Source organism: Zonotrichia albicollis, chromosome Z (assembly GCF_047830755.1).
Source record: "Zonotrichia albicollis isolate bZonAlb1 chromosome Z, bZonAlb1.hap1, whole genome shotgun sequence".
Classification (NCBI taxonomy): Eukaryota; Metazoa; Chordata; class Aves; order Passeriformes; family Passerellidae; genus Zonotrichia; species Zonotrichia albicollis.
Genome location: NC_133860.1, coordinates 9,063,796 through 9,090,470, shown reverse-complemented (window position 1 = coordinate 9,090,470; position 26,675 = coordinate 9,063,796). Strand labels below are relative to the sequence as shown.

General features: G+C 49.9%; 1 protein-coding gene across 1 annotated transcript; it reads right to left on the bottom strand.

Moving 5' to 3' along the window:
• Positions 1 to 1,884: 1,884 nt before the first annotated feature.
• On the bottom strand, positions 1,885 to 25,113 carry PSTPIP2 (proline-serine-threonine phosphatase interacting protein 2). Its single transcript, XM_074532928.1, has 15 exons — positions 24,825 to 25,113; positions 16,182 to 16,282; positions 14,521 to 14,598; positions 13,566 to 13,600; positions 12,009 to 12,115; positions 11,262 to 11,324; positions 9,655 to 9,753; positions 8,709 to 8,754; positions 8,238 to 8,317; positions 6,386 to 6,484; positions 5,802 to 5,898; positions 5,421 to 5,502; positions 4,690 to 4,724; positions 4,335 to 4,392; positions 1,885 to 3,831 (listed from the first exon to the last, which is right to left on the bottom strand). Exons 1-14 carry the CDS (start codon positions 24,855 to 24,857, stop codon positions 4,343 to 4,345), a joined length of 1,005 nt encoding a protein of 334 aa, XP_074389029.1. The 5' UTR covers positions 24,858 to 25,113; the 3' UTR covers positions 1,885 to 3,831; positions 4,335 to 4,342.
• Between the last annotated feature and the right edge of the window lie 1,562 nt (positions 25,114 to 26,675).

The window sequence follows — 26,675 nt, the reverse complement described above, 5'->3', positions numbered from 1 at the left end:
TGGGACACGCCCCTGCCGCGCTGGCCAATCACAGGGCGCGGCTGGGGTGGGGCGGGGCCACGGCCATGAGGGAGGGACGGGGAGGGGCCGGGGGCTGAGGAAGCGGGGGGGGGGCGGGCCCAGAGCGTCGGTGGGGAGAGACAGGCACTCCGTGGGGACACACAGACCCTCCGTGGGGACACACAGGCACTCCGTGGGGACACACAGGCACTTTGTGGGGGCACACAGACCCTCCGTGGGGACACACAGACACTTTGTGGGGGCACACTGACACTCTGTGGGGACACACAGGCACTCAGAGGGACATGCATACGCTTCTTGGGGACAGATAGACACTCCGTGGGGACGAACAGACACTCATGAGGACAGACAGACACTCATAGGGACAGACAGACATTCATGGGAACACACAGACACTCACAGGGACACACAGAAGACCCTCATCGGGACAGATACACACCCTGTGGGGGCAGACAGACACTCATAGGGACACACAGACACTTCATGGGGACAGACAGACGCTCCGTGGGGACACATAGACACTTCTTGGGACAGACAGACACTATGGGGGCAGACAGACACTCATAGGGACACAAAGACACTCTATGGGGATGGACAAACACTCCTTGGGAACACACAGACACTCCATAGGGACAGACAGACACTGCATGGGGACAGACAGACACTCCTTGGGTACACACAGACACTCGTGGGAACAGACAGACACTAATAGGGACATACAGACACTCCATGGGGACACACAGACACTCATGGGGACACTTAGATCATCCATGGGGACATTTAGACTGCCCATGGGGTCACACAGGCCATCCATGGGGACACACGGAGTGTCCATGGGAACACACAGGCCATCCATGGGGACATTGAGAATGTCCATGGGGTCGCGCAGGCCATCCATGGGGACACACAGAGCACCCGTGGGGTGACACAAAGTGTGCATGTTGACATCTAGTGCATCCAGAGGGACAAACAGGGACACACTGACTGCCCAGGGGGACTCACAGAGAGTCCACAGTGACCCAGAGATTGCTATAGGCACTCAAAGACTATCCATAGGGCCAGCCCAAGCTCCTGCCACAGGGAGTGTGGGATGAGAAGCCAAGCCCCCACCGGCAGGATGGGGAGTCTGTGTGCCCCAGGGCGTGAGACACCCTCCATGCACAGCAGGAATGCTGGCTCAGCCCCAGAGCAGGAGCCGCTGTCCCCCAGAGCCCTGTCCTGGCACCCAGCCATCCCCAGGGAGCCACAGCCGGAGCAGGAGGGGCTTCTCTCAGTGCCCAGGAGGATGAGCCCTCCCAAAGCTCAGGGGCACATCACAGTCCGGTTACTGGCCTTGAACAGGCACTGCTGGATAATTCTCTGTGTTACTAGTGTAACCTGGAATTTGTAGTATATATGGGAAAGGTAAACTGGACGTGGCTGTAGGGGGAAACCTTCCCCAGCACTCCGATTTTGGGATTACTTCTGTGCTTTTAGTAAATGTGCGAGCCAAGTTTTAGCCCCACTGGGCACCTCTACACCCAGAAAAGCCAAACAGCATCTGTTGTGTTCAATCAGTGGAAAAATCCCAGAAGAGAAACCATGCAAGTTTTTGCAGAGCAAACACTCCTCCAGGGCAAACAGCCCTGTATGGTCTGCAGCTCATGGCTAATGATAAGCACTTCTCATGCCATTCTCTTTTGGGGTTTTTTCTCCCACTGCTGTGTTGGTATTGAGCAAGGACTGAAATAAAGGATGTGATCTTGTAGGTTTCCATCCAGAAGAGACTAGGATGCTTTGCATGGATCCAAAACTCGTCCCCAACAGAAAGTGAACACGACAACTTTAAAAAAGAACGCATATCCAGAACACGAGACTCAGAACTTATTTTTTAAAATATGTATTTATAGAACTAAGACTACAGCAGGCTTCTTCAGAAGAGTATTTGTATCCTTGGTCTTTCAGAAATAAATAGGATAGCTGATTCCTTGCCATGTGCACTCTGCACAGCTCACAGTGAGGCAACAAGGCAGATGTTGGAGCTCATTGTCATCCTCCCCACACAAATAAATCCAGTGAAAACCCCAAGGACTGGTGGGCTGAGGCACATGCTGAAGCCATGCAGATTAAACTTGAAAAACATCATAAAAACAGCAAATCCCATTGCTCCAGGTTAGTGGCCTGGCACCAGGTTTAGCCAGGTAAACTGTGTGTTTATCCCCATGTCCTGTGTCCCTGTGTCCAGTGAAATAAGGCAGCGAGGAGCAGAGGAGCAGCACTGCACACAGGGACATCAGAGAGACCAGCAGCCCCAAGGCACGAGAGCTTCTGAATCAAAGCCATAATCATATCTATATCTGTGGCAACAACAAGGGCAGGAACTTTCAGGAGAAGTGGTCAGAAAAACAGGTTTCATGGCTCCAGCAGTAGATAGGTTTGTTTCCAGTGGTGCACAGTAAGAACAAGAGGTTAGAGAATCACAGAAGTTAATTAAATCATACAGTCAGAGAATCCCAGGATGGTTTGGGTTGGAAGGGACCTTAAAGACCACCTAGTTCTGATGCCTTTAGGATTTTACCTTTCATATTTTTCAAATATTTGTAATTCTTTAGTGTATAACCCTAAACTCCATATGGAGTGTTAGCTACTGCTTTCCTATTTTGGTCGGACAAAACAATTCCTCTCTAGGCCTGGGAATCAAGGACTCCTTACTGTCTCAGGCCCTGAGAAACATAAACAAAAGTGAGTTGAAGGGCAGCAAAACTTGGGATAAATGCCTTCATTACCTGAAGCTGCAATTGGAACATTAACCCCCAACATGCAAATGGACCGAACTTACAAAAATGTGAAAACCCATGACCCATTGTCCATATATTGGGGGGCTTTGTCTGCCCAAAATGTACCTGAAGGCCCTTCAATAAATATAACTTTTTATTCCTTTAGTTTCGTCTGGACTCTGTTTTTAGGTAGTCCCAAAAAGGCATCAGTTCCAACTCCCTGCTACGGGCAGGAACACTTTCCACTAGACCAGGTGGCTCCAAGCCCCATCCAGCCTGGTCTCCAGAGCTTACCAGGGGAAACCTGATAAACCTAAAAGCCCACAAGACCCTCATCAGAGAGGTGGCTGGAAGAGTTGAATAAATTCCTTAGAACCTTCCTGAGATCTCCTAGCAGGTTGGATGTGACACAGCCCCTCCCTGGGTAGATGCAAAGCAGCTTCCACTTAAGCCTGGAGCACAGCTACAGCTAAGACAGACACATGGTGCAACTGCTGGTGCCCCTCTAAGTAAGATTCCTGAGAGATATGAGTAAAATTTCACCTAAATGACCTAAAATTTTACCTAAATTTCACCTACAGTTTAATCCCCACTAAGGAAAGACTTTAGGTACAGGCAAGAGCCTTTAGGAACAGGCAAAACCTGAGATCTGGGAGGGATGCACATACCCTGGACACAAGCCAGTGTGCCCAAAGCATCATGCAGCACTCCTCCCTGCACATACAACTTCTTAGTTACACAAAGAGTGGGAGGCCCCAGACTTTCTAGATGGCTACACTTCAGAATAACTTCAAATCAAAACCTTCTTCTGACACAGATCACCCCTGTGTCTGGTCCTTTTCCTCCTCTGAGTGTGAAGATCCATCCAAGGAGTTTGCTGATCAGAGGCACAGGTTTTTAGTAAGCGCTTTCTGAATGTACAAATAATTATCATAGTCCTCAAATATTCTCTTGAAAAGCAGAATCACTTCAGCTCTGGGTGTCTGGGAATAACTGAAAACACCATCTCTGCCATGCTGGTCAGACCAACAGTGTCTTCTGCCTTCTGGAAAACCTAGAGAACAGGATCAGCAGTGTCTAAACCACAGCTACAGCTCAGACAAATAATGGGAGGGCTGACAGAAGCATCACTTCTAATTAGTCACCTCAAAATGTCATTCCTTAACCAATGGCCTTTTTTCCCCACTGTCCCTCCTCTGTGTAGCTTCATCTCATACTAAATCCTTTCTTACAGAATGCCAGAATGGTTTGGGTTGGAATGGACGATCAGGACCATCTAATTCCATGGGCAGGGACATCTTCTACTATCCCAGATTGCTCCAAGCCCCATCCAAACTGGCCTGGAACATTTCCAGGGATCCAGGGGCAGCCACAGCTTCTCTGGGCATCCTGTGCCAGGGCCTCACCACCCTCTCAGGGAAGAATTTCTCCCCTCTAGCTGATCTAAATCTACCCTCTTTTAGTATAAATCATTCCTCTTTATCATATTACTGTATGCCCAGGTAAAAAATTCCTCCCTTTCTTTAAAGCCTCATTTAATCAAAAGTGGGTACTCACTGTGACTGTTAGAAATGTACCAAGCTGTAGCCATCAACTGTGGCATAATCAGGCTCCCCTGAAACACAGAGCACAAAAAATCCCCTCAGGTTTCCCATGAGAAGTGCTCATTATGTGACTTTAAACAGAGCAGAAGCACCACACACTGGCCGTCCGTGTTAAAGTGAGTGAGTGAATGAGGTTCAAGCAAGGCTGGGAGAGCTGGGGGTGTTCACTTGGAGAAGAGAAGGCTCCAAGGAGACCTTAGAGTTCCTTCCAGTGCCTAAAGGGGGTTTAAGGGAGCTGCAAAGGGACTTTGGGCAAGGGCTGAATTGATAGCTCCCATGTCCAGAAAGCCCATGAAGCAGAAACTCACCTGGTGCACTGGTCGGGGTGGGCAGAGGTCCCCTCCTGCACAGAAGGAAACAAACACAGAGCTGAGGATCTGCATGGCTCAGGGACTCCCTTTGCCCCGGTTCTGCACCCTCCAGCTCCCCCCCAGAGCTGTGGGAGGGAAGGAAGTTTGGCCAGCCTGGGCTTTATGGAGACCTGACCAGGCAAGTCACGGTGGGCTCACCACCCACAGCCCACTTGGAAAACACTGGAATTGAACCTGGCACAGTGAGTGGGGAGGAGGAAAAAAATAACCAGAAAGCACTGACTCAGGGAAAAATTGACAAGTGAGCCTCAGGGCTTGTCTTTGTACGTGCCTTTGCCCAGAGTGAGACATCAGGAAGCCTTAATTGGACATGACTCCTCTCTCAGTGTGGCAGCCAAAGTGGCAATTCATCCTTAGCATGAGTCTTGGCCCCAGCCATCATCTTGCCCCCGACAGAAAAACCCTTCACCATGTCCTCCCTGCCCAGCTTCTGTCCCACGAGAGTGAATCCAGCTCTGCAGTTCCTCCCTCCACCCACAAATGCTTTTAACTCTCCTCAGATCTCCTCCTGTGATCTGTCATGGTGACATAGCACATCATGAGCCATGCAAGCAAATATTGTCCTCTAATACCCTTAAGTCCAGTTTCCAATAGACTGAAAGGAAAAAATTATGCCTATTTTGGGGGAGCGAGAATCATCTGCAATAACAATTGCAGCTGTACCTTACCTTGATATAGGCACAGGAGCTGGACTTCTTGCAGGAGTCACATTTCTCTGGGCATTATAGTAGTTTTCATAAACAACAGGAGCTAGGAAAAGTTGACAGTAGTAAAATACAAGCCTCTTACAGACATAAAATTATAAAATTACAGCATTCAGCTGCCAAGTCTTTCCCCTCTCTGAGAAAATGCCTGATAGGAAACTAAAAAAATTTGAGACTATGATCTCCAGGGGCTGTCAAAAGTGGCAGAGACTAGTGCTGCAAGGCAGTGAATGAAATGCAAAATGAGTGTTTTCTTCGCACAAAATGATGCTGACCAGAGCAGCCAGCTCCATGAGGAGTACAGAGCAGTCAGCACTACTTTCTGAGATTCTACTAAGCTCTTACCTGGAGCCAAACTTCCAGTTTTGCGTAAATTTACGAAAAAATCAACATCCTTCTCAATGCTGCACATTTCTAAACTCTTGCGGATTTCCTCGTATTTCTGCAAAAGGGAAATAAAGTGCATTTGTATACATCAGGTCAAAAAAACAAGGATTTTCCCCTTTGCTTACCACAGATAGGGTGAAAGCCCAGTACTCACAAGAGCTCCAGCATCAGGGGAATCACAGAATCCCAGAATGGTTTGGATTGGAAAGGAAATTAGAAGCCCATCCCATGCCACTCCCTGCCATAGGCAGGGACACCTTCCACTACAACAGATTGCTCCAAGCCCTGTCCAACCTGGCCTTGGACATTTCCAGTGATCCAGAGGCAAGCACAGTTTCTCTGGGCAACCTGTGCCAGGGCCTCACCACCCTCAAAAATGTGGAATTCCCAGAGGAAACCTCATTTGCAGGAGTTTTGGCCAATCCTTCTGCTCGCCCACTCATACTGGTGTCTTTGCTCAATCAAGGGCCAAGCTTAGTGCACAGGGAAACAGACTGGGCTTTGCTTTCCACACAAAAAAGGAAGGTTTTGCGTTGAGGTACCTCATCATTCTGAACACAGCCCAGGGAGAGCTGGTTGACGTGGAGCCAGAGGGCATTACGGAAATAGTTGATCCGCTCGCACTCCTGAGTCTCAAAGAACTGAAACAACACAGACAAAAACTGCCCATAATATCTTCAAAACGAGGGGAAATCTCTTTTGTCCTGATTGCTTCCCACCCCCACGTGCCACAACAAAGCTAACTGCCAGGAGCAGTTGGTGTTGATCATCTGCAGGAAGGTGAGTCCTCCAGCTTGTCCAGAGGAGAATAATCCCTCTCTGCATTCAGGTGATGTACCAGGCTTGGAAAATCTGCAAGACTAATGTGGAGGGGACCACCCAGCACATTTCTACCTCTGGGGAGACCAAGCCAGCTTCCTAAAGGCAGTACAGGTTCCCAAAGTGTCCTGTGCTCCTGTGATCCCAGCCCATTTCACTTACCAAGGTATCCTTAAATCCCAGAATAATTTACATTGGAAAAGCCCTCTAAGATCATCAAATCCCACCTGCACTGCCAAGGCCACCACTAACGCATTTCCCCAGGTGCCACACGTACATGGGTTTTTTGTAACATTTCCATGTTCCAGATATGGAGCAATAAAAAAAAGGGGGGATGTATGAAAACAGAGGTGTTTCTGTTTCTTTCCTGCCTAGCCCTTTTCCAAGCAGGTTTAAACCCTTTTGAAATCTGCTGTCTGGTACACCTCAATTTCACATGTTTTTACACATTCCCATGAACACCCACACTTGTTACCACTTATGACCTTTGCAACACATGGAGAGGAAAACTGCCACATCATCCACCTGCAAAAGTGAATCTGCTGCTTTCCACTCCCCACCACAGAACCGTTAGGGTTGGAAACACTGTCTAAGAGCATTGAGTCCAACCACTAATCCAGCACTACCAAGCCACCACTAAACTGTGTCCCCACCTTAGAGGCTTCCAGAGAAGACACCAAAAGCACACCAGCACAGAGACACCCATGCACACCACACAAAACTTCAGAAAATTCAGCTCAAATGGGAAAACTGGGAAAGCAGCCTGAAGAGAGGTGTGGAAAAGGCAACAAGAGAGGTAACTTGGAAGGGATCAGCACTGCTGGGAATGGGAAAGCTGGTTGCAAGCCTGAAGCAGATCTGGGATAAAATCCATCTTTGCAGTCTCTGTCCACCCCTTAGTCACAGATTACAGGCCAGCAGCAGAGCAGCTGCTCAGCCCTCTTGCTACCAGCCTGGAATTCCCCAGAGCATGTGCTGGAAATCCCTGCTGGACCACTTCCCTGTGAGGCTGTCTGCTTCAGCTGATACACCCTCTCAGAGGGGTTCCCACACTCCTGCATGGTCTGTGAGACACCAGGCGAAGAGTTCTTGGCACAGTGTGCATGTGGAGGTGGCTTCACCTGCATCCCCAGCCACCACCAGCCTCTGCTGAAAAGTCATGCAAAGTCTTCCAGAGTTTCAGACAATCTTCTAAGCAAAAAAGATGTTGTTGAGGCTCCAGGACATACTGGCCTGGGGTTACTGAGTGTGCAGAGGTGACCACAGCTGTCCAAGATGACAGCCATGCCTCACTTGCAAGCAGGTAGTGGGCAAAAATGTCACCACCTTGACTCTGTCAATTTTAGAAGCTGGTGGAGAAAATAATAAAATGAGAGCAGAAAACTTGAAGCAATGGGGCCTTGAATCCAGAAGCCATGCTTCAGACACACATACAGGGTTAGCTGCAATACATCCTGGTGCTTCACTGCCAGGGGAATACAAAACCAGCAAATCTGCACTGTCCCTGAGCCCTGCAGCCAGGACTGCAAACCCAGAGGAACAGGCTGCCATGTGGAGGTGTTTAGGGGCATTTACCTCACAAGCTTTGATGTGCTCGTTCTGCCATTCGTCCCGGATCTTCTCCATTGTGGTCACACTCTGCTGGTAACTCCTGTCTGTGAGACAAATCATATTTTGGCGGAAGGTGCCTCTGCCCATGGCAGTGGGGTTGGAATGAGATGACCTTTAAGGTCCCTTCCAACCCAAATCATTTTATGATTCTGTGATTCCATGATTAACATTCATTAAAAAAATTCCTTCACTAGAAGGTAATTCTAGGGCTGAGAAAAAGACTGAAAAGGGTGGGAGATCAGGGATAAAACAGAAGGACATCGTTTTAGTGGGATCATGCAGGTTTCTCCAGGGACATTGCCCACTGCTGCTATCTTGGGAATGTGTTTCCAAGGAGTCATGCCTGACCCAAGAGCTGGAGCTCATCCATGAGCCACATCACAGCTTCACAACCTCCTGCTCCTCGCCCTCCCAACGTGGCATTTCCACACTCACCAGTGTCCTCCAGTGCTGATTTCGTCTGAGCCAGCTTCAGGAACAGCTGCCAAAACCAGGAGAGACAAAGAAGGTGAAGAAGATGGCACTGCATCTCCACTGGAGAGCATCACCAGCCTCCCCATCTCACCCCAAACCCAGAGCTGGAACAAGAGCTGGGGCATGAGAGCTGCAAGAAAAGACATCCCTCTCCCAGCCACACCACAGCCTCTTGGGAAGGATGAAAGTTTGACAAGAAAGTCTCACAGATATGTATGTTTAGCCGAAAGATTTTTAAATGTAGAATCTGAAGAAGGAGTAGAGATGGAAGCAAGTTCTGATAAAGAAGAAAAGAATTGCTGAGCCAGTCTTACTGGATAACCAAGGAGGCAAAGGGTGTGTTAGTTAGAAGGGGTTTTTATGGTGTTAGTTAGAAGGGGTTTTTATGACTTACAGCAAAGGATAAACTACTTCAAGCAAGAAGATGTTTTTACCAAGCACAAAGGTAGCACAGGCAAACAAGTCAGCAAATGTGGCAAGTAGAAAAAAGTTCTCAGAATTTTCCACCGCAAGAAAACTGAAAAACAACTTCTAGCTTAAACTGTAATGCACTGACTTTTAGTGACTGGAGAACAGTAACATGAATATGATAATTATAGCAGTTATGATAGGCTATAGATAATAGTTAAGGTATAGATTGGTTCTTCTGTGTTAAGATGCTCAGCAGAGAAAAGTATATAATGCATTGTAACCAAAAGAAAAATATATAATGCAATGTAACCTAAACCAAAGGGTCTCCAGGGCTGCCTGCAGCTGGAGCTGACAGCTGTAGGCACAGGCTTTGTCACCCAGAACCCTGCACTGCTCTAAAGCCTTGGATGTAATAAACTGCATTCTGGAGAGCCCTCTGGAGTCCTGCATCCCTCCTTCAGGCTCTTGCAGGGCTGAATTGAATGCCTGCCCTTACCTTCTCCTGCTGCTTCTGCGTGACCAGGTTGGCGTTGCGGTGCACGGCCTGCTCCGCCTCGTCCTTGTCGCGGCAGCGCTGCTCGTACAGACGCTTGGCCTGGGACAGACACCACACACACAGATTGTTGTGGTGTGATGGAATACCTGTCCATCCTGGTTCTTTCCCCAGCTGTGCCAATAACCTCTCCCTTCCCTTCCCCTTGCCTCTTGCTGAGTGCTGTCTGTCAATCTTGACATTCCACCAAGGGCGTTGTGTGATTGGCGAAGTTCAAAAGATGACTCTCAGCCCTGGGGACATTGGGCTATCCAGGTGTCATTTGTCCCCTGAGACTTCCCCCCCCATACCTGGTTGGTGGGATCCCTACCACTTCCGTCCCTCTCTCTCCAGGCTAGAAGACACAAGGACCACACAGTTCCTTCAATTCTGTTGGAGCTGTTGCTGCATTCAGAGGCCTGTGTGCCAGGAATAAACCTCTGGGTTCAAACCCCCCAGTAGAACTGACTCCTTTTCCTTCACCTCACCTTAAAGCTCCTCCACCAGAGGCAAACCTGAGCTCCTGCATGCCTGGACTTATCCCAAGCACCCAGCTGCACCATCCAGCTTAGCCAAGGTGAAACCACCACAGTGTCTCTGAGGTGAAACCACCACAGCTGCCACCTTTGGTCAAGCAGCAAGGCCAGACAAGCCCAAGGACGTTCCATCCAGCAATATTGCTATTCAATTCCAATACCAGATGTTTGATGCAGACACACCTCGGGGGGAAAAGCAAGGGAACAGCCTGCCTGCAAGGGAACAGCCTGCCTGCAGAGCAGGGAATGGCAAAAAGGTGCCCTGCAGCTTGGGAGAAGCCTTGCGAGGCAAGGATTGGGGTGAAAACTTCTGGCAATCAAGGGCATGTCCAGGGAAGGGTTGGGGAACAGGCAGGAGCACAAGGGTGATGAGAAGCAGCTGAGGGAGCTGGGAAGGGGCTGAGCCTGGAGCAAAGGAGGCTCAGGAGAGACCCTGTGGCTCTGCACAGCTCCTGACAGGAGGGGACAGCCAGATGGGGGTTGGGCTCTGTTCCCAGAGAACAAGAGATAAGAGGAGAGGAAGTGGCCTCAAGTTGAATCAGAGGAAGTTTAGAATAAATATTCAGAGAAACTTCTTCACAGAAAGGGTTTTCATGTCCTGGAACAGGCTTCCCAGGGCAGTGGCGTAGTCACCATCCATGGAAGTGTTCAAAAAAGGTGTGGATGTGGCCCTTGGGGAGACAAGTTAGTGGTGGGCTTGGCAGTGCTGGGCAAATGGTGGACTCAAGCATCTTAGAGGCTTTTCCAACCTGAATAATTCTCTGACTCTAAACCATTTGTATACAACCCTGCACGGCTACCACTGGCCTTGTCTTTGCTGTGCTCTTCACTTTTTCTGAGCACACCCTGCACACCACTCAGACAGACACAGCAGGGTCACAGCAGAGGAGGAAACCCCTCTCAGTTAAGCCTGTCCCAGTGCTCTGTGTGTGTGTGCGCACGTGTGTGTGTGTGTGTGTGTGTGTGTGTGTGTGTGTGTGTGTGTGTGTGGAGCATTAACCCACATGGCAAGAAACAGCAGCATTTTTGCTTTACCTCCATGGTCTTCTTGTACTGAAGATTCCTGTTTTTGTGAATGGCCTCCATTATCAGCTCTATCTGTGAAGACAACAGACCTGGGGTCAGCACGTCACTGACCATCAAAGCTCCAGGACACACTGTCTGTGGAAGAGCCACAGACCACACTGAGATGTGTTTAAAGACCTTCATCCACCCAAATCATCTTCACAGAACTCATCTTTTGTGCTTCTGCCTAAGCCTTGAATTGTAGGCAACTGTAGCCTTTGTGTATGCTAAGGAGCTCTACAAACTAAATCCCAGCAATATACAGTACTGTATCATCTCCACAGACTCTGGCAAAACTGAGAAGCCCACTCCCCTCTGCTAGGTCCAAACCAGTCCCTGGTTCTAGCAGTTTTCCCTGGTTTTCCAGACAAAACAATCTAAGCCAGAAAAAGTTAAAAGTCTTGGCCACTTTTACAGCCCCTATGGAGATCACACAGTCCTATAAACAAATAGTTTTAAAAACAAATTGTTTTTAAATGTTTTAAAAACATCCCAATGCTGTGGCTGGCCCCAAAACACACACGAAGAAGATGTGGAAGTGAGAAGAAGGAAGTTGGAGGTTACTACACAGTTACAACACATAGGAAGGAGCTCAGCACTTCCCAGCAGGGGCTGGGACGTGGCAGGGGGTGGGACATGGCATGAGACATTGATCAGCCCCTTGCTGGGGCAGGATCAGCACCCTGCAGGAAGGCACATCTCCCCACTGTGCCTCACCTTTTTCCGATGCAGCTTTTGCTTTTCCCTGAAATCCTCCATCTTCTTTGCCTCCTCCCGAAGGGTTTGGGCCAGCTGGATGTGACCTTGTCCCACATTGTCTATCTCTGCAAAGAGAAAACAAATTCATTATTAATACATATATAAATTCCTAAAGAGACTGTTTCTCAAGTCAGCTTAGAGCACACCACACATCCCCTTTCAGAAATATGAAAAGCTCCAGCTTGTTTGAAGAAGCCTCCAAGCAGCGCTCACCAGTGTAAGGATCAGTCCTGCTGGGACCTGCTCTCCAGTTTGAGAAAACTCTCCCCCTCACACAGGTAAATCTGGGCATGCTTCAACACATTGCACTGCCCCAGGCCAGCAGGCAGCAGCTTGGAGCACAGAAAAATGAAGGCTAAAACAACCTCAGGCTCCTCTGGCTGAAGGCGAGGTGGCCACACTGTGAAACACCCTCAGGATCCACCAAGGGAGCAGAGTCAAATGGCAGCTCCTGATTCAGCCCCCAAAGCTGCTCCAAACCCACAGCTGTGAACTGTCAGCAGTGGTGAGGGCAGAGCCCTTTTAGGGAGGTCCACAGGGGCAGTAAAGAAACCTGGATCAGGCAGGGGATGGACTGGGCACAGGACAGCAGAGTGCTCACCCTCCAGGTGCTGTCTGATGGGACCAGGGCAGGATGTGACAGTGACAATGTACAGTGGCCAAAGCACCACCTTGTAGATGCTCCAGTTAGAATCACAGCATCATTTAGGTTGGAAAAGGCCTCTTAACAGTCTCAAGTACAACCATTCCCTCAGCACTGCCAAGGCCACCACAGACCCATGTCCCCAAGTGCCACATTCATATGGTTTTTAAATCCCTCTGCGGATGGGGACTCCCCCACTGCCCTGGGCAGCTGTGCCAGGCCTGGACAACTTTTTCCATGACAAAATTTCCCTAATATCCAATCTAAACCTACCCTGGCCCAGCCTGAGGCCGTTCCCTCTCCTCCTGTCCCTGTTCCCTGGAGCACAGCCCGACTACCCCGGCTGTCCCCTCCTGTCAGGAGCTGTGCAGAGCCACAAGGGCCCCCTGAGCCTCCTTTGCTCCAGGCTCAGCCCCTTCCCAGCTCCCTCAGCCCCTCCTGGGGCTCCAGCCCCTTCCCAGCTCCGTTCCCTGCCCTGGACACGCTCCAGCCCCTCTTGTGCTGAGAGCCCAGAGCTGTCCCCACGTTCAAGGTGTGAGTTGCAGTGTGTTTGTGAAGAGGACAAGCCTGTCCAGCAAACTCCAGATGAGCTTCCCATGCACAGCTTCCTATGCACAACACAAACATGACCTCTGAGCTGCAGCCAGACCTGAAAGCCCAAGAGATCCCAAAATTATGCCCTGAGGGTCTCCTGTCCCACACATGTCCTGGCTCACTTTGTTCGAAGCCCCATACACTGGGATGAACCAGGCCAGCTGTTCAGCCTTTGCCTGACCTCAGCACTGCACAGCTTTAGAGATTTCTCTGCTATTTTCTTCCCAAGCAGTTGCCTTCAGGCTTTAGTGTCCTGGCAAATACAAATAATTACTTACGTTGCTTGAAAACATCAAGGGATCTCTTCAGCGTGCTGAAAAACACAGGCAGGGCATTAAAAAGGGTGGAGAAGCAGAGTCAGGCACAGGCACAGCAGAGCACCTCTTCCAAAACAGAACTCACTCAGCAATGGCCAAAGAACCTCAAAGCACATTTATTTACTCCCTTAGTACCTCCAGCTTTTTCCCCTCTCAGCAGGTACAACACAGTTCACTTGGTTTGACATCTTTCTGAATGCTGGATGCTATTAAAAATTCAAAGTTTCACAACAAATGCTTCTGGAAACCTCCTAAAACCATAATTTCGGGGCAATTTAAACATGGTTTGAAATTGTCCCAACCATTGTTGAAAATGTTTCAACCATTGCCAGCAGTTGGAAAATTAGGGAAAAATTTTCTCCCTATTAGGGAGATTATTATTCCCTATTATTCCCTATTATTCCTAAACAGGAAAAATTTTCTCCCTATTAATATTGCACAGTAAAGATGGTAAAAACATTTTAAGTGACACCTCAGTATGAAACTGTAAGTAAATGACCAGGGCGTGTATGAAGTGCAGAAATAAAGGAGGAAGCAGAACGCAGTGAGGATCACTTGGGAAATGGAGCAAGCTGTGGTGGCCACAGCATGCTGGGCTCTGAAGATGTGCATGGGAAGTACCTGTACTTCCCTGCCTGGAGGTAACCCAAGGTCTCACGATCCCCAGCCTTGTGCTGACCCACCAGCCCACATCCCCCTGAGCATCTACAGGGCCTTGGTTAATCTGTGGCTAAGGGGAACTTGGTGGGCTCCAGCTCAAAGCCAATTAGAATCCAACTGAGCACTGCTCATTCATGAGAACGATTTCAGCTCGTCTTCCGAATGTCTCAATCACGTTTCAATTCTGTTTTGTCTCACAGCTTCCTTCCCTCTCTTCCTCCTTCAGGGACACCCATAAAAGCAACTGTGAACTTACTTCAGCTCTGTCTGCCCACAGGGCTTCTTCTTCGACAAGTTAATGAGCTCCTTGCCATATTTTTCTTCTATAATTGCTCTGTTGAGGAAAAAGAGACACCACAGAGAGAAATCATCGATTGGTTTGGGATGGAAGGGACCTGAAAGCTCATCCAGTTCTGCCCTCTGCCATGGGCAAGGACACCTTCCACTAACCCAGGCTGCTCCAAGCCCTGTCCAACCTGACCTGGGACACTTCCAGGGATCCAGGGGCAGCCACAGCTGCTCTGGGCAAACTGTGCCAGAGAGGGTCCCACCACCCTCACAGCCAGCAATTCCTTCCCTACCTCCCATCTATGTGTGGCAATAAGTACTCTCTGCACCTGGCACTAATCCTTAGGGAGAGCATCTGAAAAAGAGACCAAACCTCATGAGGTGACATAAATAACATTTTTGAGAGATCATATTATCTCCCCCTCTTGGAAGAAAGGAAGGAGGAAAAGAGAGCTCCTGTGTTGCAGTGTAAGAAAAACCAGTTCTTTGTTTTTTAAATCACTACAGACAACCAGGGCTGGAATTGCTTGGTCAAATGTAGTTCTCTCTGTGTGGCCAGCAGAAAGGAACAAGTATTGCTAGAGGCTGCCATTAAAACATCCACTGGATAAAACAAATAATTTTTTAAAATGCCTTATCTACTAACATAGATGAAGACCCCTGTGTGGTTGATTTCTGGAGTCTGGCAATGAAATTCACCTACCTTAACTCTAAAAACACCAGAAGCTAATAGGGAAATTGAAATAAAAAGGAATCATAGATTGATTTTTTTAATACACCTAGCAACATTCCCATGAACTTTGTTTGAGACAAAACATTCAGCAGGAACATTTTCCATATCTGGAACTGTGCTGGAAAATTGGGCCAAGTCCAGAGAGTGGCAAATCCAGGCCCAGCCTCTGATTTCCTCCTGGCCAGACACTTCAGTGGCAGCCCACACCTCCTTGAAGGCCAAAGAGGGCACAGGGTGTAGAGGAGGCTTCTGGCACTCTGCATTGTCACTGACGAGTGAGACTTGGTTCTCAGGGTCCACTTCCTCATGTGGAAGGTACAAAATTTCCTAGAACGTGGGATTACAGCCTGAACAGATGTGGGTGCATTAGACACTTTTAAGTGCAGCTCTCCTCCTGTTCATCCCCTTTTTGTTTGTTCCAGGATGCTCTGTACTGAGTTGTGAAGTCAGAGGTTGGTTTTGTCCAGCTGTCATTACCAAAATGACATTAATTCAATGTAGAGTGTTCTACAATGCTCTTCATATTTAGCCACTGCTAACCAGGTGAGCCATAAAGGTAAAATACATCAGATTTTAGTCAGATCATCACCCGGCACAGAACCTCTGCTTATGCCATCTCCTCTGATTAATAACGGCAGCACCTAACCCTACCACTTCTCAACACTGAATCTGTGGGGAGTTCATAATGCACAAAGACAGGACAAATCCATGGCTCTCCTGGCCAAGATCTTCTAACCTGATCCTCTGCAAGGCAAACAGCAAGGTGAACTTCAGAGGACAGCCTTTTATTATCAGTTAAACGCGGCAGAAACCAAACTGGGAACACCAGGAGAAGGAGCAGTGCCACAGCAGCGCTCCCAGGCTCCACCCAGCCCGCGCCAGAGGCAGCTCCCTACCTTTCCTTCAGAAAATCTTCAAACTCCTTGCAGTTCTTCCTGCCATCGTTCAGGTGCTGAATGATGCTGTCGTAGCCAACTGTGCTGGTCAGGTCCGTGCTCTGAAAATAAAGGAACAGGAGTCATGTCCCTGCCAGCACAATCCATGGACACTGCCACCTCCTGAGGCATTTGCACAGGCCATGGCTCAGGGGGAGAAAGCGTGCAAGTGCCTCTTTATGAAATAAAATATGTTATTTTTAGGGGTGGGGGAGGCTCCAGAATGAGAACAATGGTGGCAATTTGAGACAAGGTACATCTGTGCCACCCACACTTGCCATAGATTCTGAAGGGTCATTTTCTTCCACATTATTCCTTAAAAACATATATTGCATGGATGTATGGAAAAAGAAAAAGAAAAAGAAAAAGAAAAAGAAAAAGAAAAAGAAAAAGAAAAAGAAAAAGAAAAAGAAAAAGAAAAAGAAAAAGAAAAAGAAAAAGAAAAAGAAAAAGAAAAAGAAAAAGAAAAAGAAAAAGAAAAAGAAAAAGAAAAAGAAAAAGGGAAAAGGGAAAAGAAAAAAAAATAAAAGAAAAAGGAAAAGAAAGAAAGAAAAGAAAAACCAAAAGAAAAAGAAAAAGAAGACGCAGCAATGCTGTAGGCTGACTTACTCTACTCCATTCTTTCCCCATTCCTATGCATGGCTGCAGAAAAGGGAGCAATAGCAGGAGCAGGTATGAAAACCCAGCAACAGGAAACAAAAGCCACGAGAGGTTATCAAGAAATCTGAAGAGGATTGTGGCAGGATGGAGAGATTCAAGAAATGGTTCAAAGCCAGGACGAGAGCATGCAGAGGTCTGGCATAACAGTGTGGGCAGCTGAAGAGGGGATTTCTCGAGAATTTATTCCTGGTGCAATAAAGGAGAAGGAACAGGGCTGGTATCTGTGATAAAGGAACAGTTTAATTAAGTGTAATTCCTTATTTAAGTACTTGACTGTCAGTGACCAGAAAGCAAGAAGTGAAGGGGAGATGTGGCGGAGTGGGACTGGCAGAAAATCCACAGGTATCCCAGACCAGCTTTGCATGGGAAGACAGGACTGTGGAGCAGGACCTAGGCAGAAAGCAAACTTCCTTTGCAAAGTACAAATGTCCCTCCACAATGAGGTTGGTACTGATAAACCCACAGGTTCACATCTCAGGTTCACATCTTCACGAACTGAGTCTGTGAAAAGGAAACAATGCACTGAGTCAGGCTTCATCATATTTGCAAAGCACAAGATCAGCCTCTCTTGAATTCCTGTCCCCACTTTCAAAGGAAACACTAGGGATGCAGAGCACAGCTGCTGGCCACTGCCAGCCCAGGCACGAGGGAGGCTCAGAGCCCATCAGTGATCACTGCACACCCTGGAGCGGCTCAGAGTCCATCAGTGACCACTGCATGTCCAGGGGAGGCTCAGAGCTCATCAGTGATCCCTGCACACTCTGGGGAGGCTCAGAGCCCATCAGTGACCACTGCATGTCCAGGAGAGGCTCAGAGCCCATCAGTGATCACTGCATGTCCAGGGGAGGCTCAGAGCCCATCAGTGATCACTGCATGTCCAGGAGAGGCTCAGAGCCCATCAGTGATCACTGCATGTCCAGGGGAGGCTCAGAGCCCATCAGTGATCACTGCACACCCAGGAGAGGCTCAGAGCCCATCAGTGACCACTGCATGTCCAGGGGAGGCTCAGAGCCCATCAGTGATCACTGCACACTCAGGAGAGGCTCAGAGCCCATCAGTGACCACTGCATGTCCAGGGGAGGCTCAGAGCCCATCAGTGATCACTGCATACTCAGGGGAGGCTCAGAGCCCATCACTGACCAGTGCATGTCCAGGGGAGGCTCAGAACCCATCACTGCACATCCAGGAGCACCCAGAGGCTCCTGCATCCTGCTCTGGCACTCTTGGGCTCTCTGTGCCAAGCAGAAGGGTCAAGGAATACCCATAAATAATGTGCACTAAGCTCCTTGTTTTACCACTCTTCCTCCTACAGTAGAAGGATTTCATTCCAGCACGTGTGTTTCCTAAGCACCCAAGGCAGGACCAGACCTCGGGGTGCAAGGTGTTATATGAAACACAGAATCACACAATTGTTTAAGTTGGAAAAACCCTCTGAGATCATTGAGTCTAAACATTCCCCAGCAATGCCAAACCATTCACCTAACCACGTCCCTGAGTGCCACATTTATATGGCTTTTAAATTCCTCCAGGTGAGTTTTCCATGGAAGGAACTCCCAGCCCAGATGGACATGGGCAGGGTTTTATGGTCCCAAATCAGCTTTTGCAGAAACGTTCTGGGCAGGTTTGGCACAGAAAGACTCAAAAAGACCAGCATGACTGGGGGTGCTCAGCCTGGAGAAGGTTCCAAGGAGAGCCCAGAGCCCTGTCCAGTGCCCACAAAGAGTCCAGGAAAGCTGCAGAGGGATTGGGGACAAGGAATGGGGGGACACAGGGACACGGGGAATGGCTTCCACTGCCAGAGGGTAGGGACAGATGGGATATTGGGAAGAAATTGCTGGCTATAAAGATGGTGAGGTCCTGGCCCAGGGTGCCCAGAGCAGCTGTGGCTGCCGCTGGATCCCTGGAAGCGCCCAAGGCCAGGCTGGACAGGGCTTGGAGCCAGCTGGGATAGTGGAAGGTGTCCCTGCCATGGCAGGGGGTGGAATTGGATGTCTTGAGGGTCCCTTTCAACCCAAACCATCCTGCGACTCTGCGACTGCAAAGGCAAGGCTGGCAACAGCAAGGGAAGAGGAAGTGCAGCATGGCAAGCACAAAGCCACAGGCACAGAGAAGATTATTTAAAACCATAATAAACTAAGCCAAAGGCAAGTATGAAAGATGGGGAGCTGCACCAAGCCCTGCCCAAAGAGAGCATGAGGATCTCTCCTGCCATTCTCCTGCACACATCTGTCCTGGCACAGCTCTGAGCCCACGTGCTATTCAGAGCACAGCCCATGGAAACTGCAAACAGATGATTTCAAAGTGACAAAGCAGCACCTGATGTTTCCCAAGCTCACAGGACATGCAACCCCCTCCCTTCCTGATCTGCTGCCTGGATTTGCATCCAATGGAATCAATAACAAGAAGGAATTTGTGCGCTGCTTGTGATGTTTTGGGGTTTGGTTACACTTTCAGCCAAAAACAGGGGCTAAAATGTTGTGCTGGGGATGGCAAAGCACGTCATGATCCTGTCTGAGTCACAGCAAGCTGCTGAGCCTGACGCTTCCATCTCCTACCCCAATTTACAGAGAAAACCCCTGCAGACATACACCCTGTGAAGAAAATGACAGTGGAGAAATGTTTCAATTAGAAAAGTTCTCTAAGACCGTTTAAGTCTTAGAGGGAGTTAACCACTCCGCAGTATTGCCCACCCCAAGTGCCATTAACCCATCTCCCCAAGTGCCACATGGCTTTTAAATCCCTCTGGGTATGGGGACTCCCTCACTGCCCTGGGCAGCCTGTTTCTAGGACTAATAACCCTTGCCATGAAGAAATTTTCCCTAATATCCAATCCAAACATCACTTTACACAGCCTGAGGCTGTTTCCCCTCTGCTCCTGTCCCTGTTCCCTGGAACACAGCCCTGTTCCCCCCGGCTGTCCCCTCCTGTCAGGAGCTGTGCAGAGCCACAAGGGCCCCCTGAGCCTCCTTTGCTCCAGGCTCAGCCCCTTCCCAGCTCCCTCAGACTCTCCTGGGGCTCCAGCCCCTTCCCAGCTCCGTTCCCTGCCCTGGACACGCTCCAGCCCCTCGGTGTCTCTCTTGTGCTGAGGGCCCAGAGCTGTCCCCAGCACTGGAGCTGCCTCAGCAGCGCCGGCACAGGGACAGGCCCTGCCCTGGGGCTGTGTCACAGCCTGGCTGGGACAGCCCAGGGGCCATTGGCCTCCTGCCCCCCAGGGCACCCTGGGATTGTGTCCAGCCCCTGGCACCAGCACCCCCAGGGCCTTTCCCAAAGGGCCCTTCCAGCCCCTCTGCCCAGCCTGGAGCTGCAGGGAATGGTGAGACCCAAAGCAGGACCCAGCTCTTCTCCTTGGTGCCCCTCACGCCATTGGCCTCAGGCCATGGATCCAGCCTGCCCAGACCCCTCTGCAGAGCCCTCCTGCCCTCCATCTGTCTGTCCCAACCTTCCCAAACTGAAAGGTTTGGGGCACTGCACATGTTCATAGACCATTTCCTGAAGGATTTGTACTTATTCCAAGCTCCCAGAATGTTTCTTCAGCCTTGTGTGCTTATAGAAACACACCAGAAGCTGGTGACTATTTTAGTAGTTGCAAAAACTGTGCAAGTGTAGCTGGCTGTGCTGTCCTTGCTCAGTCAGTGCCTGCAGAAGTTACTGAGACAAAGAGAAGTGCTTTTTCATGCTGGTGCCCGCAGGGAGCAGGGCGAGGAGAGGCTGCACAAGGCCGCAGCTCCTCCCCACCCCACAACCAGGAGGGTACAACAGGACAGACAAAACTCACTGCAGGGAGGAAAAGGCCTGGCTGCAAATCCGCCCACCTGGGACCAGCATCCTGCAAAAAGCAGTTTTTTGATTAGTAATTTTCCATTTGAAGTTTCCTTCCCCTGCGTCAGCCTGTTCATCCCAGAGACACCAAACCAATGAACTGTTTCATCTTGATGCAATTTCTTCTTCCCACAAATCCCACCTTGTTCCTTCGAAACAACGACCTGGGGATTTCACAATGCTGCTGCCAAGTTCCACCAAGGCAGTGCCCATTTAGAGAAGGACAGGCAGGGGGAAGGGGAAGTGAAACAGCCATAATCAGACAGCAGCCAGGGAATAAACCCAGGAACCCAGGGCTGCATCCCCCCAGACATGGGTTGTTTTAGCAACATTGCTAAAAACACAGCAGCGAGCAGAGCACTACCTCGTTGAAGGCAAAATGACTAAAATTTCATTCTCCAAGCTGCAACCTGTTTAGCCCACAGATCAGAATTAGAGTGGTTCTTAGCATTAATGTAATTTCTATTTTTACCATATGGTTTTACAGCACCAAATTGCACGATGAGACCCAAGGTTGTTGGGTTACCTGAACTGTGTGTAAGAACAGGCTTGTGGAAAACAAGGCATGTTTTCACTTCAGAAAGTGAAAAAAGTGAAAGAAAAGACCTCATAGTGAAAGAAGAAGAGCAGATTGCAAAAACAAATGAAAACAAAATGTCAGGCTTGCCCAACTTGTGGCAATCACTACAGGCAGGACAGGGGCAAACAAACACGAGTTTTGGGGTATTTTTGTTTTTGCACAGCTCACTCAGAGGCCTGTGGGAGTGAGTGACATGGGAGTCAGAGCATGCAGGGCAAAAAATGTTTTCAGCTTCAGACATGTCTGGACTTCAGTCCCTGAGCAGCAGGAGCTGCAGTGGGGTGCCAGGGAGCAAACATCTTTATTCATGGAAATTCATCATCTTGTATTGAGACCTGGGAGCACAAGAAAACTTCAGTGCACAGAGCCAATGGGCCTGTTTTTTCCCACCAGGGCACATCAGAAATATCCCACCATCAGCTCCAGCAGGGAACAGGAGCCAGTGCAGGAACAGACACAGCACCCACCGAAGGAACCAGAACTGCTGGGGTTTAAAACTAAATCAGTCTCCAGGTGAGGCTGGAAGCACAGCCCTGCTATTCCAACAGAGCAAAGGGTGGGCTGCAGCACAGCCTGCAATCACAGAATCCCAGAATGGTTCAGGTTGGCAGGGACCTTAAACCTCATCCCATTCCACTCCCTGCCATGGGCAGGGACATCTTCCACTATCCCAGGTTGGTCCAAGCCCCATCCAGCCTGGCCTGGGACACTTCCAGGGATCCAGGGGAAGCCACAGCTGCTCTGGGCACCCTGGGCCAGGGCCTGCCCACCCTCACCCTTACCATCCAATCCCCACAAACAAATCTAGAGGTCATCACTCACAACCAGTCACATTTCAAAACTGGGAGATCCAATTCCAAAACCGGCCTAGGTTTTGAGAGTTTGCACATTTTTTTAGACTTTGTCCCATCAGCTGGAGCATACTTCCCCTGAAGCACTTCCAAACTCTCCTCCTTCTCATCAGGCTGTCCTAACCACCAAGAAACTTGTTCCCACAGGAGTACCATACATTTTTCCCAGTATTTAGGGATTCTGCAGGTAGAATGGGATGATGAATTAATTTGGGGGAAAATTAACATGCACATTCTGTTGGACTAGCAGACCTGAAGCTGAGCCATCATCACCACTAAAGAACAGTGTGTGGCAGCATCTGCCACCTGCCCACGATCGTGCAGCAATGGCCCTCTTGGTGTCACCCTGTCTGACAAGTGAAGAACATACAGAAGACAAAAATTGTGCCTCACCAACCTCTTTGTAATGATAGGACAAGGAATTATGGTTTTAAACAAAAAGATGGGAGATTCATATAAAATACAGGGACAGAATTGCTTGGATTGTTAAACAAAAAGATGGGAGATTCATATAAAACACAGGGAAGAAATTACTTGGATTGTTAAACAAAAAGATGGGAGATTCATATTAAATACAGGGAAGGAATTATTTGGATTGTTTATGAGTAAAGGTATTAAACCACTGGCAGAGGTTACCTACACAAGCTGTGGGTACACCATCCCTGGAAGCATTCCAGGCCAGGCTGGACAGGGCATAGAGCAACCTGGTCTCAGGAAGGTGTCCCTGACCACAGCAGGGTGGTGGACTAGATGGTTTGTAAGGTCTTTCCCAACCCAAACTGCTCAATGCTTCTGTGATTCTAAGAAATCACTTGCTTCAGCAAAGACTTCTTCTATTTTTCGCCTTACGCAAACCAATCTGAGAGGAAAATTGCAGGAGGAAGTGCTTGCCCACTCACAGCACTCAGCAGCAGGTGGAAGCTGGATCTGCAGCCCTCCACACTTCATCTTCATTTGGTTTTTTCCCTTCCTATCCTTATTCACCCCTCCTCCCCAGCCCTCACAGCTGAGGCACAGTCACCAGTACGTGGTGTGGCAGCTGCTTTGGGGTGGTACCTGCCTTTTCCATGGGCCCAACGACCGCAGAAGGGCCTCAGTCTCTCCACTGAGTCACCTCCATCACGCTCCCATCCAGCCTCAGTCAGGGGGCTTGGAGCACACAGGCTTCAGAAAGGACAAAACCCTGGGAAAATCCCTGGCAGCACCAGTGGTTTGGGGCTCAGCAAGAAACTGGGATTATTCAGAAAATAGCCGTGTTTGCAGTGGAAGTGGTCAAGCAGGAGTGTGCCCCACACAACACCCCAGGTCCTCCTTATCTTGGGAGCTGGAGACTGCTCCTGTCCTGCGATTTCTCCCACTGAGCCCCCTCCTCCAAGATCCTCCTTCAAAAAAGCACCACACCACTGCAGGAGAAGAACAAAGCGAGCAGAAACAGCCAAAGTCAGCCCTGTGGTGAGGAGCTCTTCTTCAATCCCACATGCCACCAAGGCACAACAAACCCTGCCTGCTCAGCCTTTCTGCCATCACAGTGGTTCCTCCAGCACCCTCAGAACCTCCCCTCTGCACGTCTGCAAAGCCAAGGGAGCACTGTGGAAAATTTCTGTGTAACAAATAGCTGGGAAGCAGCTGCCAGGTGCAGAGTTGACTTTATTCTCCACAACAGGTTTGACATCTGTGTGGGATTTATGTGTTTGACAACGCTATGCCAGTTAACTCGTTAATGATGCTGGGTGAGGCTCTGCACTGATTCCTCAACTCTCAGGAGCCCCAAACTGGTGCCAGCTCCTCCTGGGGCCTGTGCTTCTCTCCCACATCCTACAAGATGGAAGATGCTTCCACGCAACATCTGGGAAACCCCAAGCAGCACTATTCACAGATGAAGATTTTCAGCCCCAAAAGACCAAATTTTGTAATTCACTTCCTGGTCACCAATACCTAGAATGAAGATCCACTACAAGTGGAACCGAGTAGCCACAGAGTTTTAGCTTTGCGGCAGATACGTGGGTTTCCTGCACTTCTCCTTTTATAAAAGCATAATTCTGACTGAAAAGAATAAATTGTGGTTTTCCCTGAACTGTGGGTTTTCCTCCATGGCTCAACAGCTGGCAGCAGCATCATACCAAGTGACTTGCTCCTCTCCAGGATTAGCTCCACAAGAGGAGAACATTTATCACCATGCTGTCTTCAAGTAGTTCACTAATGGCAAATTAATGGTATCAAACCCTTCAGCCTGGCACTGACTTCCTCCAGCAAGGCAGCAGCCACTGCTGGGATTCTTTTGGAGCTGCATGGGGCAGGCTGTAAAGCCACAGCTTTCAAGACATGCACGGTGGGCAGTGCCTGCTGGGGATCACAGAATCCCAGAATGGTTTGGGTTGGAAGGGACCTTAAAGCACATTTCATTCCATCCCCTGCCACAGGCAGGGACACAATCCACTATCCCAGGGTGCCCTAAGCCCTGTCCAACCTGGCCTTGGACACTTCCAGGGATACAGCGACAGCCACAGCTGCTCTGGGCACCCTGTGCCAGTGTTCTATCGACGGAGAGGATTCAGTAAAGTCACCCCACGACCACGATCGTTGGCTTAGGAGCAACTCCAACCAGAGAGCAGTGACCCCTCCACCTCCAGGTGCGCCCCCCGGCCCCGGCTGGCTGTGTCCCCGCTGTGCCGGTCCCGCCGTGCTCCCACTCACCCAGAAGTTGTCCCTGAACCGCGCCTCCCGCATCCTGCTGCTGCCGCCGCCGCCGCGCTGCGCCGCTCCCTGCCCGGCCCGCCCGGTCCGGCCCGCCTCGCCGAGTCTCCTCCCACGCACGGTGCTCCCGCCCCGGGATGCCCGCGGGTGGAGGAGCGGGACGTGCAGCGCTGGGCGGGCGGGACCCGGGGGAGGCAGGCCCGGCACGGCGGGACGAACCCACCGGTGCGGTGCCCCAAAGACAGAGGGAGCGGAGCCGGAGCAGCTCGGCCGGCGGCTGCACAGCCCTGCCCACGCCACCTGCAGCACCCTGCCCGCCCGGCTCGGAGCTTCAGGAATGCTTTGGGAAGGTTTTATGGAATCAGAGAATTGCTTTGGTTGCAAAAGCCCTCCAAGGTCGAGAGCAACCATTCGCCCGGCCGCTACCAAGCCCGCCCATGTCGCACACATCCACATCCACAGGACCTTTTAATGCAAGGGTGAGGAGGTCACTACTGCTCTGGGAAGCCTGTGCTAGGGCAGGAAAACTCTCCAGGTCAAGAAACTTTCCCAATATCCAATCCAAACCTATCCTGCAGGCCATTCCCTCTCCTCCTGTCTCTGTTCCCTGGAGCACAGCCTGACCCCCCTGGCTGTCCCCTCCTGTCAGGAGCTGTGCAGAGCCACAAGGGCCCCCTGAGCCTCCTTTGCTCCAGGCTCAGCTCCTTTCCTAGCCGCTCCTGAACACGCACAACTCCCCTTCACCACACACATCCCGTGTCACAGTTTATTAGGGGCCATTGCCTAACACAAGGCACTCCATGAGGGAGCTCTGAGCAACGCTTGGAAAATATGAAAGCAAAGATCGGACACTGCGTACTGAAATGGCTCAATCACACCCACCACACTCAAATTGAGGCTTTTGCTTGAACACAGGGACAGCTAAAACACTCAGTAGTGTAAAAAAATGCATTTTCAACTTAATGAAATGTCTGCTCAATTGTAACCTGAGGCTAATTTATGCAGACTGTGTGTAACCTCTAGACAAAAGAGAGCACAAACCACTACCATGAATCCCCTCCACCAAGCACCTCAATGTGCTCTAAGAGAGCTGGAGAGGGACTTTGGGCGCGGAGTAACAGAGCAAGGGAGAACTGTCTTTCCAGTGAGAGGGCAGGGATAGATGGGATATTGGGAAGAGACTCTTCCCAGAGAGGATGGTGAGGCCAGGGCACAGGTTTCCCAGAGCAGCTGTGGCTCCCCACCCCTGGCAGCGTCCAAGGCCAGGCTGGAGAGGGTTTGGAGCAGCCTGGGAAGAAGTGCTCCGCACACAGCAGCAGGTAGACACAGACGATCTTTAAGGTCCTTTTCAAACCAAACCACTGTGATTTTGTGATCCACTCACCATTTCCCACCTTCCCAGCCCCAGCCCTTGGCACCACTCAGGAACATTTATCTTATGTTACTAGAAAAAAATAGATCTCTGTTTAGGACTGAGACACTTTTGAGTTCAGGACTTTCCAACTACAGCAGCACGCGAAGCATGGCACAGCAATATCAAGTAGTAACGAGGGTTTAGTCACTGGGCAGAAAGTCACAAGCTTTTACAGCTGTCCTGGAAGGAACGTGATGTTGGGCAGATCAGAGTAGAAATGTTCCACAGCAGAATTCCCTCACACCTGTGAGGCCCCCCAGACACCTCCTCTGGGGCTGTAGGGTTAAAGAAACAAGATGGTGAAGGAACACAAGATCCTCCTCTTGGAGCACAGCACTAACTGTTCCCACAAAGGTATTTGCTATCCCTGGATTTCAAGTGTGTGTTTATTTTTGCCCAGTACTGCAGAGCCCACTCTCTTAAAGCACTCAGGCCGT

Excerpts from the sequence above, each read along its gene's own strand:
- PSTPIP2 (XM_074532928.1), bottom strand. The coding sequence starts at position 24,857 with ATGCGGGAGGCGCGGTTCAGGGACAACTTCTGG. Across the intron at positions 4,725-5,420 it reads GCTCCTGTGCCTATATCAAG|GAGGGGACCTCTGCCCACCC; the intron begins GTAAGGTACAGC and ends CCTTCTGTGCAG. Across the intron at positions 4,393-4,689 it reads CACCCCGACCAGTGCACCAG|GGGAGCCTGATTATGCCACA; the intron begins GTGAGTTTCTGC and ends TCTGTGTTTCAG.